Source organism: Aegilops tauschii, chromosome 3 (genome assembly GCF_002575655.3).
Source record: "Aegilops tauschii subsp. strangulata cultivar AL8/78 chromosome 3, Aet v6.0, whole genome shotgun sequence".
Classification (NCBI taxonomy): domain Eukaryota; kingdom Viridiplantae; phylum Streptophyta; class Magnoliopsida; order Poales; family Poaceae; genus Aegilops; species Aegilops tauschii.
Window position 1 is genome coordinate 65,037,400 of NC_053037.3, and position 17,991 is coordinate 65,055,390.

General features: G+C 45.8%; 1 protein-coding gene and 1 pseudogene across 1 annotated transcript; one reads left to right on the plus strand and one right to left on the minus strand.

Annotated features, from left to right (window-relative positions):
* Positions 1 to 5,115: 5,115 nt before the first annotated feature.
* Positions 5,116 to 8,149, plus strand: LOC109771357 (protein NDL1). The gene is made up of 11 exons (XM_020330052.3): positions 5,116 to 5,321; positions 5,978 to 6,077; positions 6,162 to 6,259; positions 6,362 to 6,450; positions 6,542 to 6,602; positions 6,680 to 6,766; positions 6,853 to 6,930; positions 7,017 to 7,073; positions 7,174 to 7,229; positions 7,324 to 7,459; positions 7,552 to 8,149. The coding sequence occupies exons 1-11, from the start codon at positions 5,121 to 5,123 to the stop codon at positions 7,771 to 7,773; spliced, it is 1,185 nt and encodes a 394-aa protein (XP_020185641.2). The 5' UTR covers positions 5,116 to 5,120; the 3' UTR covers positions 7,774 to 8,149.
* A 565-nt stretch (positions 8,150 to 8,714) lies between these two features.
* Positions 8,715 to 17,991, minus strand: part of LOC109771371 (chaperone protein ClpB1-like) — a 42,522-nt pseudogene continuing 33,245 nt past the window's right edge.

Sequence of the window (17,991 nt, forward strand, 5' to 3'; positions counted from 1 at the left end):
GGCTCATGCATCAACACGTACGTACGTACCAGCGAGGAAATCAATGCTGATGGTAACTCATCAGACGATGGGCAAACTGTTGTCGACGACGATCATGCACTGATTCCTCTGCTCGTCGGCAGCACAGAACTCCAGCACAGATGAACAGATTGCTGCTTGGTTACGTCGAAACATATGGCCCCTTTCAGACCTAGCCTAAGCTTAATGACGCCGGCCAAACAGCTGGCTCGCAAAGAATAATAGCCCTACGTGTTCCCATTTCGACTAGTAGTTCTGAAAGTATATGTACCAGCACTACTGTGCAAGTCAACTCGGAGCTGGCATTCATCAACACTTGGTACTCTAGATCGGTAAGTAGATCTGAGAGACTTGACCATCGTGCGCTCGTGCGTTCGAGTATTTTCTTACCTGGATCGGTCGATCTCCATTAATGAACAAGGCCAGTTATGTTACTATACCGAGTTCCACGATCGAGCAGATTAAATTAGTGCGAGCAGTACAGGCGCGGCATTAAGGCAGAGATCACGCATCAAATATAAGTATTCTCCTGGCATATACTGCATGCATGCAGGGGCAGTTTGGTCAATGGCACCAGCTAGCTCCAAGCCCCGACACAGGCCACGCACCGACGAAAACCTGATGGAGACCCGGGAGCGATTGATCGCTGTGCGCCGCGTGTTTCATGGGGACGCCATCGTTTTCTAGGGTTCGTTGCGTTGCGTCGATTAGCTAGGCGTCGACGATGGCCGCCGTGCACTTTTCAGCACGTTCCCCTGGCTTGTTTAGTTGTTTTCTATGGTTTTGGCAGGTCAAACTGCCACTTACTTGGCTGATGATTAAGATCTCGACCCCCTCGAATCCGCAAAGTCGTTTTATTTCTTCGCCCTCACACCAGCAGGGCCCGTATACTAATCGATCCCTTGCGTGTTGCTGGTAACACGTAGAGTGCTCCGTTTAACCTGATCGGGCGACGGAATCTTGTGGCCGTTTCACGTGGATCCCATTTATTGTCAGCTTATGGGCGCTAATTAGACTTCACAGCCTCCCATACCTGCTAATAATTGTGCCTGTGCCACAGTGTGAGATCTTCTTCCACATGCATCTGCAGCGCAGATATGTGTCCAAATCGTGGAAACGCATATTCCAAATCTGCGACGCCTCCTAATTTGGCTTGCAGGTTGAGATTGTAATCTCGTATTGCTTCGCCTTGCAAAAAGGATCGGGGGAGGTAGAAACCGAGCGGAAGAAGCTAAGAATCTGACGTTGCTTTTCTCTGTGAGTGCGAAAGAGATGGTTAATTAGGCCGGACGAAGAGTAGTGGTGGAGGAACGTTCTTCTGTTGGGAAAGTCAACCAGGCTGAAAGTACTTTTGTTGTTATTTGCAAGCTTCTGAACCTGAATTTTGAAAACATTGACCTACGCGCAAACATGACTCGTTTCGGTCGCACCACAGGCTGGAGATTAACTTAAAAATATTGACTAAATACTTTGCTAGAATTTTAAAATGTTAACCATATTTTTAGCTAGTTTTTCATTGGAAATGAGCCGCATATGAATACTAACAAATCCAAGTAAGAAGAGGATCTAGTAGTAGTAATAAAAATCATTGTCCTCATCGTCTCAGTAATTTGGAGAACAAAATGAAACCATGCATGTATCGGTTGGCCAACGGCGATGCCCTTTCCAAACGATGTTCTCCTTTAAGGAAAAAGAGAGAGAGAGAGAGAGAGAGAGAGAGAGAGAGAGAGAGAGAGAGAGAGAGAGAGAGAGAGTGTCCATAAAATTACTGAATGAAGGACAAAATAATGAGGGAAACAACCATTTTTTGAGGTACAAAAATAGTCAGATCAGGTACAAGTCCATTAAACTCCTTCACGTGAACGAGTCATAAGGGAAAGCATGGGGGTGCATTACTGACAGTCGGCCCCGCGCCCGCGTGGCCGACGCAGGGGAACCCCATGACGCGTCCGCCGATCCCAGATGCTCCACGTCACATCCTCCTCTTGAATTGAAAACGGCGTCCGGTCCGGTCCAGCTCAACCGAGCGGCGCCGTCGGCGGGTGTATGTATCCGCGTCTCCACTCACCGGTTTGGGCTGAGGATGCACGGGGAGGTTTGGTACGAGACCACGACCCACCACCGCTTGTTCATGTACCTCGCTTCATGACATGCGGGCCAGTTTGAATTTTTGTTTTTTGCGGGACAAAACGTGCTGTAGCCAAGTTTGAAAAACGCGTACCAAAACGAACTGGGTAAGTTTACCGAATGCCTGCGAGTTTAGGAACAATGTAATTTGATGTTAGATCTTTCTCAACATTCCATCGCCTTGCTACTTTGAACTTTGACTGGAAAATGGAACCATATAAGGACAAAAACTGGGATGGTTGTGCAAAACTACCGAACTTTGGAAATGCAATACCGAATGAACTGGGCAAGTTGGCTAATTTGTCTATGATTTTAGGATCAGTGTGTAAGAACTTTCTCAACATTCCATTGCCTCGCTTTCAATATATCAAAATCTTTACATTTTTTATCGATTGTAGAATTAAACCACAATATAAAAAATAATGTAAAAAAGCACAAAATACGAATTGATTAGACACTAATATACTAAACTGCCGCTATTACGATTGACCACAGCCGACGCATGCTCGTAAATATATCCAACCATATAATATGACCGACAAACCATAATAAATGTACCTATTTTTCTTAACATGTTAGAAAATGCAGTTATATACGTCCGAGTTGTCAGAGCAAGAAGCTTGAAACTAAACATATCACAGCCGACTAAATTTAAGATAATTATAACCAAACATGTCTAGTGCTTTAGATTTCCTTAATTGTATATGAACACATTTACAAATGACACCTGGATCCTTGTAAATCACTCGGCTAGCATCACCCAATGGAAAGAATAAATTCCTCACATTTTCCTGCACTGCTAGTTATGTATGTGCGACACACAATCCAGAATTTTAGAAATTCTGTTTTTTTATTAATCAACGTTTGCTTCTTCGGATTTACTTAATCAATCTTGCAAGTGGTGAATATCAGTATCTCCGGTGGTGGCCGCGAGACGCCAGCGGTGGCAGGGTTCGCGGCTTACAGGGTCGTGGTCTAGGTATCATGTCGAGTGGTTTGGAAACATTCCAAATTAAGATGTTTGTATTTTAGATTGCCAATTACGGTGCTTTGATTGATTGATACACTGTTTATTTTTGGAATGCTAATTATGATGATTTGAGTCGATTTATACGATGTTTCTTATTTGAAATGCTAATCACAGTGCGGTGATTGCTAATTATAGTGTGTTGATTGATTAATACAATGTTTATTGTGGAATACTAATTATGATGATTTGATTAATTGATATGATATTTCTTTTTTAGTGCTAATTTCAGTTTGTTGATTGCTAATTATGATGCTTTAATTGGTATAATGTCATCGCAACGATGTAGGCCATCGGGGTCTAATATAACAAAGGGATGATATTCCGAGTTTCTGCCACAACTCGCTTAGTTAATAATAGTGGAGATTTATTTCAGGCTTTTCGTCGATCTTCGTTCAATGCGAGGAGACGTTCTAGTCAACTACGAGGCGGCTATAATGGCTTCATCAATCTTAAGATGTTTTGCCGACTCATCATCTTAGAGGTGCTCACAAAGGGTAGGGTGTGCATGCGTTTATAGGATGACTGTATGTACGTGTATGTGAGCATATGCAATTGTACTATGTTCAAAAATATTATAAGAAATATTTTCAACTTCAAGATCAAAGTAAAAAGAGCGGAAACGAACGACAACCAAGCAAAAATGAACTTTCAAATACAACGAACAATCAGGCATAAACCCATGATTTTTTTAAAAACTCCCAAGACCATGATAAATTTTGTGAAAAAACTCGGATGTATTATAATGAAAGTTCACCGGAAGCACGAAGCACTCTAAATACAATGCAAATTACATTGATGTCATCGAACGACCACTACTGTCACTAGAACGAGCCAATGCCACATTGTAGTCATCGCTCCTCTATCGGAGTTGGCCTAATCTTGTCAATGATAGATGGGTAGTCTTGGGGTGCCCCTAAAGACCAGCGCCCTAGAGTCGTAGTCACCAACGCTGAAACTCCGAACTGACCCGAAGCACATGTCACCAGAACTCATCGACGCGTATGCACAACGAGAAACCCCACCTCGCCACCCCAAGAATACCACATGAATATGTGCTGGAGCTCCGTCTATTCCGTCCCGTTGGACGAATTCGAGGTGGATTGGTGCCCAAAAGACCATCTCGACGACGAAGCGCCACCATCACCGAGCGTCGCCTCTGTGAGGGCCACTCCATCCTCGCGCCAGCCCTCCCGATGGTACGAAACACCACCGGAGCAAAGGCAAAGCAGGGGAGATAAATGGAAGGAGAGGGGGGCCATGGTCAATGTCGTGGAGGTGGGTAGATCGGCCACCGCCCTTTTTGGCTTGGTAGCGATAGTAGGGAGGAAAAGACCCTTCATAGCTCCATAACCATTAGATTGTTCTATATTTCATAGTGTATATGAATCGAAATGAAATTCCAATCTATAAAAATGAACTCTCAAATAGTACACACCTGTGGGTAAGCGTCCATCCATGAGTTATGAAAAGCTCCATGAACCACAATCTCCATACACACTGGATTGTATGGCTTATAAGTTTTCTATAAACTAAGCGAATTTCCAAACTAAAAGAACAAGCTTGCCAAACTATAAATAGTACACAAACTTTTGCACTGTACAAGCAAGAAGAAAAATAGACGACATCTCATTGACCATTGGACTGGAAAATAGGCCATGGAGTGAAAATTCCCAACACGTCCCACGAGGACCGAAATGCGCGTGCCCGTAGCAGACCACCCATTATCCACGCTTTCACAAGGCGGAGCGAAACAAAACGCTAGGGCCACACGTAGTTCAGACGGGGGACCCCACAACGCCTGCCGACATGTGGGCCCGTCAAAACGAGCCAACAACGTGTGGATCTAAAAACTAGTCTCCGGCTTGTCCCGTTCCAGTCACCCACCGGTAAGCTCACCGCCGTCGGTGGCCAGTTTATTTCTGGGCAGCGGCCCTCTCGCGTATATATGCACGCAATAGACGCCAAGGGGGAAGGCAGGGAGAGAGAAAGAGAGGCCCTGAACCGGAAGCAAGGAAGAGGCGAGCGACGACGAGGAGGAGGAGGAGGTTGTTGGTGGGCTGTTGAGAGGAAGCTTCTGGAAGCCGCCATGGGGGACTCGAGCGGGTCGGTGTCCATCGACGTGGAGCGGATCTACTTCGGCGGCAAGGTCCGTGCTCGCATTCCGGTTCTTGATTGATTGATTCCCCCCCTCGGTTCGACGGCGGGGGCATTCTTGCGGGGAGGATTGATTTGTGTAGGGCGGGCTCCGTGGGGTTCCCGTTTGCTCTTTTTGTTTGGTCTGTTGGGTGGTTGGGCAGAGGAGCTTGTTCTTGCTGATTTCTGCCCCTTTATTATTATTATTATCCCCACCTGTTCTTAATTAGTTGCAGATTGGGGATGCTATGCTAGATTACTAGCATGCTCCCTCTAATGGGGGAAACCGCAAATTGTATTAAGGATTAGAGATATTAGCTGCTGCGTAGCCGGGCTTGTTATTTGTTCTGTCAGACTAAATGAAATTCTTAGTTATGTTGTGGTTGCAATGCTGCTCATGAGTAGGAGCAAGAAGAAATCAGGCTCAGAATTTGGTACTATTTCAATTTAAATGTATAGTTGCAACGGCCCCTGGTTTACGATTAGAAGCATATGAAGCAACGTCAGGAAGCGTGCTCATGCTATTTCTGTGTGTTAAGCAACGTATGGTGGCTGTTTTACCAAGGAAGACGTATTTCTGGACTCTGGTCAATTGGGGATGGTCTAAATTGGAATAGCTTGTTTACAGCTGTTGCTAAATTTGTGTCCTTGTGCCATGTGATTTATCAGGAGCATCCTGTGAGAACAAGATACGGCCCTGTATCGGTCTCCGTGTACGGCGACGAAGACAAGCCAGCGCTCATAACGTACCCGGATGTAGCTCTAAATTGTGAGTGCTGTCGTTTTCTTTGTGGTTGGTGTTATAAATTTTGCTATAACAAGGTAGCTCATGTGCTGTATTCCTGTTTGGTAGACATGTCCTGCTTCCAAGGATTGTTCTTCTGCCCAGAGGCTGCGTCCCTGTTGCTTCACAATTTTTGTATTTACCATATTACTCCGCAAGGCCATGAGGTGAGTCATCATCATCTGTTCCTCCATATTTTACGTGATCATCTGCTCCTATTACCTCCGGTTCTTACATGTTTGTCTTTCATGGCATCTGCTATCTTACAGTTGGGAGCAGCTCCAATTCCATCGGATGTACCTGAGCTATCTGTTGATAATCTCGCGGATCAGGTCGCGGATGTTCTTGATTTCTTCGGGTAAAATATCTGATAATTGGCTTACTTTTTTTCCGTATTCTGTTGGTGCCTAAAGGAGTCCTCTCATGTTATTGTGGCATTGCTCTTGCAGTTTAGGGTCTGTGATGTGCATGGGTGTCACCGCCGGTGCCTACGTGCTTACCCTCTTTGCAGTAAGTGTTTGCACGATTAGTCCTTTAAAGCTTGCTATTTGGTTTTGGCTAACAATTTATTTTATACGTTATCCCAGGCAAAGTACAGGGAAAGGGTTCTTGGCCTGATGTTGGTTTCACCTCTATGCAAAGCCCCATCTTGGAGTGAGTGGTTGTATAACAAGGTAATGATTGGCACTTCAGTTTCAGCCATGAATTTATCAGTGCCTTATTTCTTTGTGTATACTAACCTCATATTCTGATCTTTCAGGTATTGTTAAACTTACTTTATTATTGTGGCACTAGTGGACTAGTGAACGAATGCTTCCTTCAGCGGTATTTTAGCACGGTATATTTCGTCCTCCATAAGCTTCTTCTGTTTGCACCATTGTACCTATTTAAGTCCCACTGAACATCTCTTTTTGCTACATACAGGAAGTTCGTGGAAGTGGACAAGAACCTGAATCGGAAATTGTCCAGGCTTGTAGAAGTGTAAGTTCTTTCTCCCCCTTGCAGCTTTCTAGTTTCTAGAATGTCAATTATCTCTACGGTTTCAACATCTGACTGAGGTCATGATTACCTTTTTATGCAGTTACTTGATCAGAGGCAGGGTGTTAATGTATGTCGATTCCTTAAAGCAATCAACGAGTAAGTAAACAATATCTTTGCTAGGCATTGCCTCTAAATGCCAAACAAATTTGGATCTGAACTCACCCAGTTCATCAACCTCTCCATCTATCAGGAGACATGACTTGACTGAAGCACTGAAGAAGCTCCGGTGCCGGACGCTGATTTTCGTGGGAGAGAACTCGCAGTTCCATGCCGACGCTGTCCACATGACCACAAAACTAGACCGGAGATACTGCGCTCTAGTCGAGGTACCACACATTTCAAGAATTCATGTGATCACTTGAGAACCATACCCAGAGCAAGGCAGGTTCTGAGGAGTGTTTTTGTGGGCAAATCGCAGGTTCAGGCATGCGGGTCGCTCGTCACCGAGGAGCAGCCACACGCAATGCTGATCCCGATGGAGTACTTCTTGATGGGATACGGGATGTACAGACCGTCCCAGCTCGAGAGCAGCCCCCGGAGCACCCTGAACCCGTTCTGCATATCGCCGGAGCTGCTGTCGCCCGAGAGCATGGGGGTGAAGCTGAAGCCCATCAAGACCCGGGCCTCCCTCATTGTCTAAACGACATGTGGGGGGAGATCTTGGATGGCCTGACGACACAGCTCGCAAAAAAGCGAAGACTGCTTGGTTGAGCTGATCGGAGCACGGTCACCATCGCGAGACAAGTTTTGATACCTTCCGGTACCTTGGCACGCACGCATTGCATAGATCGAGATCGATACGCTAATGGCAGCATTTGCTGTAGTGTATTGCTGTAAGCCTGTAATCTACGTCTTCTGGGATAGGCAAGCAAGGGGAATAGGGTTGAGGTTGTAGGGGAGGAATACGGCTGTTTGTTTCTTTGTTGATATGCTTTGTAGTAGTCCACATCACATGTGTATATGTCATCATCAGATCATTTCACACGGGAAAGCAATATATATATGGTAAAGCAGAATCCTGTCTGTTGTGGAGTCCCGGGTCGGGCACAGGCTTTGCCTTTGCTGAAAGTTTAGCCTGACTGGCTGTGATGTGCCCTGCTGGCGGCGAGCTATTGCTGTATGTGTCATGGATTCGGTGATCGATTGGTGGCTGGTTCGTTGTGTGTGGGTGAGTGGTGGTTCTGCCATCGATGGCTCTGGTTCCTTGTCACTTTCGGCTGTACCAGCATTGGGCACATGCAAAGCATTGTGTGTGCACGCCATTGCCTAGCACAAATGGAGCTCGGCCGCAGCATCAACATTGAACGCATGCACCAGGTAACTTGGTCAGAGAAGACCAACAAACACCGTCAGGTAGATAATTATGCAACAATTGAATTTAGGTTTCGAAGCATAATCTAATAGTACTAGGCATACACATATCTAAGACACCTGTAGGAAGACTACGATGCTGTGATGGTCTCTGGTGTGTGCATGAAAAACAGAAAAATAAGCCAAAGCTGCACTTCTTTCTTCTTCTATATAAACATCGACGAAGATCAAGCCATCCTTGTCGCAGAGTTAATGAGAAGATCTCTTGCTTCACGAATCCGTGGCATTTTTTTTCTTTGCCAATTGGTATTTCAAGCCTTTCTTGTCACTGGTAGAGTCAATGGAGATTGTTGATCCTTCAACGGCTTCTCCATTGACCAGCATTGTCATTATGTTCTTCTCTATCCACCTTTTTATGGGCCTTGCACCGTACAACTGTAGAAGGCCATTGATTACCAATAACATGGGGAAAACGGTTCATTATGAGAATAGACAAGTTAGATTGTGTGATTACTCTGAAAAGGAAAAATACTTACTGGGTTGTGTGATTCTGACAAAATGACATCCAACGCAGCATCACTTAGAACAAGAGATATGCCCTTGCCGGCTACTGTAGCAAAGGCAGTCTTCTTTTTTTTTTGTGTGGAAAAACTTCCAATCTATTCATCTTCAATCATGACAGTACAACGAATACCAGAAATAAAAATTACATCCAGATTCGTAGACAACCTAGCGACGACTACAATCACCGAAGCGAGCCGAAGGTGCGCCGCCATCATCGCCCCTCCATCGCCGGAGCCGGGCACAACTTGTTGTAGTAGACAGTCGGGAAGTCGTCGTGCTAAGGCCCCATAGGACCAGCACCCCAGAACAGCAACCGCTGCCGATGAAAAATAACGTAGATCGGAAGGATCCAAACCGAAGACACACGAACGTAGACGAACAACGACGAGATCCGAGCAAATCCACCAAAGATAGATCTGGCGGAGACACACCTCCACACGCCCACCAACGATGCTAGACGCACCGCCGGAACGGGGGCTAGGCGGGGAGACCTTTATTCCATCTTCAGGGAACCGCCGCCGTCTCGCCTTCCTGAGTAGGACACAAATCCTAACAAGATTGAAAAAAACGACTAAAAACGGAGCCCTCCCGCCGGCACTTGCCATGATCCACCGCGCCTCCATGGCCCTAGGGCCACCGGAGACGAGGCGGACCTGCGCCTGCGCCAGCGAGAGGCACGAACCCTAACTTTCTTTCTTGGAGGAGGAGGAGGAGGAGGCGGAGCCGTGGTTCTAGTTACGTGGCAGTCTTCATTTGGATATTCACGATCCCTTTCAGTTAACGGTGTGAAAGCGGCTCAAATACTACAATCTCGCTTAATCTGTTGAGAAATTCGGGCTTGAAGCTTTTTTGAACCTACACCAACAAATATATATTATAATGAATCAATTAGTAGCTGGTTATTAAATTCCAAGTGGACTATTTGTGATTCACAAACCTGTTTCATGAGAAGATTTCGTGAAGCAGCCGTTGTCTTTTCTCCAACCACTCCTACATTTAGGTGCTCTGCCCCAACATTTGAAGTCATAAAGATAATTGTATTCTTGAAATCCACATTATGTCCTTTACCATCAGTCAACACACCATCGTCAAGGAGCTGAAGAAAAACATTCAACACCGACGGATATGCCTTCTCCACCTCATCAAAAAGGATAACACTGTATGGGCGCCTCCTCACTTTCTCGGTCAGCTGTCCACCATTTTCATAACCAAGATAGCTGTATGATGTTATGAAAAAAAAACATTTGTATAAGTACAGATAAATATTGTTCTATAATAATATAATACTTGAAATTAAGGTGTAAAGAAACCTTGGGGGTGCTCCAATGAGACGTTGCACGGATTCGGGACTAACATACTCAGACATATCAAAGCGAAGCATCATCTTCTCACTACCAAATAGTTGTTCTGCAAGAGCTTTCGCAAGTTCAGTTTTTCCAACACCCGTCGTGCTCAAAAAGAGGAAGGAGCCTATTAGCTGGCCAGCTTGGTGAAGGCCAATCCTGGAACGTAACACTGCTTCTGCAACTAAATTGACGGCCTCATCCTGCCCAACTATTCTCTCATGCAATCTGTCGGCTAAGTGAATTAACTTAGACACTCTCCTCTTGATTAAGCGTAGCTATAGGAATTCCAGTCCATCCGCTCACAACCTTCAAATGAAAAACCTAGTTCAAACATAGTACTACATGACAAGCACATACTGTCGAAATAATAAAAGTGACGTCCATGACTACTTGTGCAACATTATCCGGTGCAACAACTGTATTTTCTCCTCCTAGCTCTATTCTCGTGTAGGCCTCGTCAATGAGATCAATTGCCTTATCAGGAAACCGACGACCTACACATACAGAACAATGATATCAGCACTCGGCTCACAAGCAAATTTGGTCTGAAACAACTGTAATACAATAATGCAGTGTGGGTTGAGCCGACGATCGCCTACAGCGAAGTCGGTGTCGTTTGCTCAGAGTGTAGGGATGTCGATGACATCTCTAGGGCAGGAGTGATGACGAAGACGCCTTTGTGCTGTCTCACCGAGACCCTATTTGGAGTAGTATGCGTGGGGTTTTTTAGTGTGCCGCTCAGCGGTTGTGATAGTTTTCGCCCGGTTCTTCATAATTAACTGGGCAATCTGGTGTTTGCGTGGTTTTATCTAATTAACTAAACAACTTTTTTCTCCTTAATGAATGCAGGATAACTGTCATTTTGAAAAAAATAATGCAGTAAAATTGCTAGTATAATCACCTGCGATATAGCGGTCAGCGAGGTGTACGACAGCATCAATGGTACCATCAAGAATTTCCAAGCCATAATGCATTTCACTACCGGACTCCCCCTCTAAGCCGACGGCCCCCGTCGGCATATGTCGTCATAGATCACATCAGCGTAGATGTGTCAGACCGTCGGCATAGGCACATATGCCGACGGCGTCCGTACGGCCGTTGGCATATCATCGTTGTCGGCAATGATTTTCACCTGACGGCAACCGATGGCGCCGTCAAACGCGCTAACAAACCACAAGCTGCCACGTGGCAGAGATATGCCAACGGCCAAGCCGTCGGCATAGATTTTCATCTATGCCGCTGGGAGCTCCTGGCAGCAGGGATATGCCGACGGCTTGGCCGTTGGCATATCTCTGCCACGTGGCAGCCGCTGGGTAGTCCTGGGCATATCTATGCCGACGGCTTTGCCGTTGGCATAGATCTGTGCTGTTTTTTATACTTTCTCTGTTTTCTCTCTTTCAATTCATTTTGAAAGCATTTGAAACCAGAAAATGTGGGATTATGCAAAAATATGACAGTTCATCATCTAAAGATACTCAAGATCATCATCATCATCTAAACATACTCAAGTTCATCATTTAAACATACTCAAGTTCATCATCTAAAGATCATCATCGGCGAAACTTCATGAACATAAGTATTGCAAGACATGGAACATCATCATCGTCATCTAAAGAAACTAACAAGTAGGAACATGAAAGGTATGGCACGACGGCCGCATGCACGGGTATTATCATCGACATCAGGCAAGACCCCCACCGCCAAAACCACCACCGCCAAGACCACCTCCGCCAAAACCGCCACCGCCAAGACCAGCACCACTCTGCCAGATCGGAGTGACCGGGGTCGATGAAGCAGGAGTCGAGCCACCAGTCCCCTACATGTTTGACAGAAGATTCTAACGGTAAATATGATATGATAGTGTTGAATGAACGAGAACTAGTTTGTCAGTAGTTAGGCAAATGTACTAACCGGACTATCACTGCCTAGTGCCACCCATTCATCGAACGTGGGCATGTGGGGGTTCTCCCGCGGGTGGTGGTGGGAGTCCCATTTGTGGTGGATCCGTGCGGTTACTCCAAGACGCCAACCACTACAACAAAAACACCATGTATGGTCGCTTTTTCTGAGACGCTATTTGTATCTGTCTCTATGCCCATGAACACTTGCGGGCTAAAGACGCTTCTTAAGACGCTTACCTAGCGCCACAAACTTTTCTTATAGTTAGTCATTTAGAAAATAAGTATGTAATTTTAATTCACTTAGAGACGATTTGTGAGACGCTTTAGTAGGTGACTCTATTCTTATCTTAGGCTTGTGAGAATTTTGAATAATCTTTAAAATCAGATAGCTACTAAAATTAGTTGTGCTATAATTTACACATGACCCAAGTAATTGCACCAAAGAATGAATTGAGAGGCATTTTTGTCTTTGATTGTAACCTTAATAATACCCTCTATAATGTTATATTATCTTTGTAATATTCTCCTGTCAAAACAGAAAACCTTAATTATCCCCAAATGTACGCAATTCCCCAAATTTTCTCGCTTGGCTTCTCACTTATCATGGCGACATGGAAACGTTCGGCAGCGAGACAGCTTCTCCCGGCGCTCTGTTGAGCTGGCAGCCCAACCGGGGGCGCTGTAGGCCTCTTGTTGCCACCTTGGGCTGGCTAGAAGGAGCCCACTCCGAGCCAAACTGCACATAGACCACTCCTCGCTCGGGAGGGCATCAATGGCATCAGGGTTAGGTCCTCGTTCACATGGGGTCGCAACTCCTTGCTGACAGCGGGATTGGCAGCGCCGAGGACGGGATCCGGCGGGGAACGGGCTGGGAAGGATGGATCTGTAGACGGAGGAGAGGATCTGGCCGGCGACGAGGGTAGCCAGGCATGGCGGCGGGAATGGGGTGGTGAGGTTTCAAGAGGAGAACGTGAGGGACAAGGGAGATGTTAGCGAGCGAGGAGAAGCTCTAGGAGATTGAACAATCATTTTCTTGGCGGTGGCATTATAGCTGTGAATAAGTCCAACTCCAGATTCCTTGTTAACGAGAAACTGGGTTTCCCTCGCTTCACAAAAATACACTAGAGCCCAAGTTGGCTTCGAGAATTTTAGCTTTATGAAGGTTTAGGAGATAATTGCATCTATAGTCCTCGTAGTCGCGGGCGACGTCTAACTTGATCTTGGAACTTGTGTATTGCTCAAGATGGTCTCGGTACATGAAAATACGTGATCAATACGGTCCTCCTGGCTCTACACGTTACATATGTATCACGTATTCTCCCATATCACACATCCTCACGGGCCCACGTCAGCCTGGGACCCATATGTCAGTGGGAGCCAGAAATAAGTTAAAGAAAAAGAAAAATAGGGGACGCAAAGTTTCGAACCCGCAACCCCGAGCCAAAATTTGCGTGAGCAATCCACCACACTAAGGGCTAAATTCGGGTGAAATCAGGATGAGCATTCTTCTATATAAATAGGGCTGTCCAGGCTATAGCAGCCCAGGTTTTTTTTGAGAACGCATGTGCTAGAAAATTTACCTAGCAGTAGTATTTTTTTGGAATGGTAAAAACAGTGGTTTTGCTACTAATAAGATGCACATGTTTTTGAACCATACTTTCTTTTCTTTTTCGTTTTTTCTGGTTCTTTTTTCTTTTCTTCCTTTTCTGTTTATTTTAATTTGTAAATAATGTTTAAAGTATTCAACATTTGTTAGTGCTTTCAAAACTAGTTCAGAATATTTTTAATGAATCACATTTTCTGAAAATAGTTTGAGGTTTCAAAATTTGGTCACAATATAAAAAAGGGACATTTACATTTCCCCCCTAATTTCCGCCCGACCTCATCTTTACCCCTGAATAAAAATAGTGCTCAACTTTGCCCCTCTGTGGCACCCCGGCTCAGAGCAACCCGTTTACCATGCATTGCTAGCCCAGAGACCATGTCTTCTGGCAACACACAACATCTTGGTACAGAAAACGACCGCTTTATTGATGCTAGCAGATCAAAGTTCATATTACAACAGGTAGCAAGGCCAAGCGGCACCCATGGTGCGGCTGAACAATATGTACATTATTTAGTGAACATAAAGGGGCCTCAATCATAACAACTACGAGGCAGCGGGACAACGTCGTAGCGGAACTCCATAGCATAGGGACACCGATGTGGACACGATCTAGACTCGGACAGCACTCCTTTCCAACGAGACTTTCCTGAAATCTGGCATGACACGCCAGGTCAGTACATTGAATATACTTGCAAGCTCACAACAAACATAAACATAATGACAAACAATATCATGATAATTAACCAATTGTTAATAATGCAACAAGATAGCCACATGCTGTGATCATGCTCTTGTGAGGAAAATCTCTCGGACTGGCTTACCAGCGGTGATCGCTCTTGGATCACAAATGTACTAACCTCAAGGTCTTAACTAGGGATATTTCGTGATCTTTCCGGCGACCACAACCACGACCAATATTTGGTCTCAAACCGTGATCCTTCCGGCGATCACAACCACGACCAACACTTGGTCTCAAACAACAAGATGACCTTCCCGCCATCATCAACAGTGCAAAGTTCATAACTTAGTGTGCAGGATTTATTAAACATTGACCCATGGTGTGCCCTACTTTCGAGCGTGTTCGTAACCGTGGACTCGGCTATCGATAGATTAATACACTCTCCAGAGGTAGCGCACTATACCCACACCACGGAACCCATGGCCTCGCACTCCCATTCGGGTGGACCAACGGCATTCCGACGAAACCCCTCCATTGCCATGACACTCTCCCGGCCACTCCGACTCACTCCCCACTGGGCTAGTCCTGGGTGGCCCCGTGTCTACCAAAGACACAACAACCACCGTCGTGGCCAAAACATAAACTGTCCCACACGGGGACACGGTACCAAAAATCTCAACAACGGGCACACAAGGTTATGTCTGCTTACCGGGCCAGGGTACCGCACGCCCATAACCTTCCCTCGTTGGAGGCACCGACCAGAGGTATGACAACGGACCGAATAAAGGCATTCCCATAAAGGCAAATGTGGTTGCACTGGGAAAAACTCGATTCAGTGGCACCATGACCCGGTCAACGATATATTCAAGTTGAGTTATTATCAGGTTCAACTTAAAGTGAAAATACCCGGTGTCATAGTATGCCATTAAATGCAACACTAACATATGCATCACATATCAACGGAAATGACTGAGTCAACTATATCCACACTAAGCATAAACATCAACAACTCATGACACTTCTCGGGTTAGGATTAAACCTTACTTTAAACAGAATATTTCTAGCAAATTTATTATTTTTCGCATGCAAGAAAAATAACTTCATATAATTACTTATATCCATAACTATATTACTCTTTCATAACAAAAATTAATTCTAGTTCCTTTACCAACTTATTTACCTTTAAACTTTCTGTAAATCAAGCATATTAACTTAAACAAGCAACTAACATAATATAAATAACATAATAGTGATTTAAATGCATGGATTAAATCATTCATTCAAGTAGGAAAATCACAAATATTGTAATGGCACCATGAAAATGTTGTTGTGGCTTGCCTTAGTGCAGATGAGGTTCACAAGCCTCCTGGTGATCCTTAAGACAAGCCTCACCCTCTGAAAATAATTATAAACACAAAAAGAAAACATCAAGAACCCTTCTGAAATTCACCAGAATATCTAGACAGCAGGGAAAAATCCCATTTTTGGTGAGCTGCTAGATTTCTTTACAAAGAACACAATGCAAAAAGAATCAATTCATTTGGACTTATGGTTAAAGAGTTTTGGCTGTTTGAAGCTCTCTGGAAAAATATGGAATTTGAATTTAAATAAAAACAGACTGGGGGTGACGTCGAAGGCGTAAAGCCTCGGGGCGCCACCACTCGTACTGCTTCGCGCGCGTACTGAGTGGCTGACTAGCGGGCCTCGCTAGTCAGGTGAGGGGGAGAGGGAGAAGGAGACAGAGGACGGCGCGGCTTCACCGGAGCACACGCCGGCGACGAGGGCTTCTTGGCCAAAACAAGAGGGAGGGATTGAGAGAGGAGACGGAGGCGCACCTGCCCGTACCCGTAGAGTAGCTAGGGGTGGTCAGACGGCGTCGGAATCAACCTCTCTAGCGGAGGCAGAGAGCGGAGGTCGCCGGAGACGAAGACGACGGCGAACAGAGGCGACTCCAGGGGCTCCAACCAGGCGGAACAGCACCACCGGAGAGCGGCGGAGGCCCTGGAAGGGTTGCCCAGGCCTGGGAGGGGCTGGAGCTACGAAGACAATCCGAGGGGATCGTCGGCGAGCTCAAACTCGGGGACGGCGGCCCGTGGCCTGCCCGGCCGGGCTATAGCTTCTGCAAGATCGTGGAGTGTGTGGGAGGCGTGGATGGTGCTCGAGGAGGCTGGGGAGGGCTCCATTTATAGCCGAGCGTCGAGGGGGGTTCGGGCTTTGCCGGTGGACACCTGGACACGGCGCCCGGCGACGAACGGCGTCAGTGAGAGGGGGAGAAGGCGACGCAGCTCACGCGGGGACTGTGGGCGAATGGGGACGAGCACAGGGGCACTGGGGTGACGCCGAGCACAGTGCACACCGCACTATTACGTTGGCCGGACTGCGTCCGTGCTCACTGCGGTGAGCTCCGGCGTCGGCGAGCGCCAGGAGGGAGTTAAGAGAGCTTGGACGAAGATTGTGGCGAAGTTTGGCAAGCTTAGGCAGTCGGGGCAGCGAGCACGCGAGCAACAGAAGCTCGGGCGTGACGCAGAGCGCGTCGACACGCAGGTTGGCATCGTGTACACGCGTGGTCACCACGTTAACTCTGCCCTCAGGCCGACCTAAGTCCAAATTTCATGTCTGCCTTGTTGTTCGTGTTAGTTTTGAAGATTACCACGCTTTGGTTTGGACCCAGACGCAGTAGGATAGATTTCAACAGCCTAGTAAGTTTCTGATCAGTAACTTTGAGAGCTTACTGTGGTTAAACTACTGGAAGTTGAGGACCGGGCTTTGAGGTTAGCAATCATCTACTAAGGTGATGATGCACAAGAAAAATCAGCCACAATGGAGCAAGTAAAATGGTAGTTGCTGTAGAAACCACCATTTCTGTCCAGAACAAAAAATATATTTTCTGTAGCAAAAATATTCCAAAAAGTGGTGAAATATTTTTGCTCAGGAAGGTGCCCTAGGGTTCAAAGAATATTTGTGAATTTTCTCAGATTTTTGTGGGTAAGAAAAATTGGGGTTGCTTTGGAGCACATTGAGCTAGCTAGGGTTTAAGAGAGGGAAATGAATATTTTTCATTTAAGAAAAATATTCCAAATATTATTTTGAGGTGAACCAGAGTGGGAATGATGGTTAGAGAGGGAAATGGGACACTTGGGTGAAAGCCAAGGGGTACCCAAGTGTTTAAGTCCATATGAAAAGATTCAAACTCCAAATTTCAAATTCAAACCAACTGAAAATCAGGCAAAGAAAAAAGGGAAAAAACCAGGCTGTCACACCCTCTTCCATCAAGTGCTCTTATGGAAATACCCTCATGTGTCCTTTTCGTTTCGTTCAAAGGCCTTTGAACGTCTAAGGGGCGTTTCCTGGACTTTTTTACCCTCACTGCGTATGTCACTTACATGTGGGCCACTTCATCCTAGAAAGAAAAGAAAAAAACTCTCTCCCTCTCACCGCTCTTTATCTCACT

Excerpts from the sequence above, each read along its gene's own strand:
- LOC109771357 (XM_020330052.3), top strand. The coding sequence starts at position 5,121 with ATGCACGCAATAGACGCCAAGGGGGAAGGCAGGGAGAGAGAAAGAGAG. Across the intron at positions 6,931-7,016 it reads TTCAGCGGTATTTTAGCACG|GAAGTTCGTGGAAGTGGACA; the intron begins GTATATTTCGTC and ends TGCTACATACAG. Across the intron at positions 7,074-7,173 it reads TTGTCCAGGCTTGTAGAAGT|TTACTTGATCAGAGGCAGGG; the intron begins GTAAGTTCTTTC and ends CTTTTTATGCAG.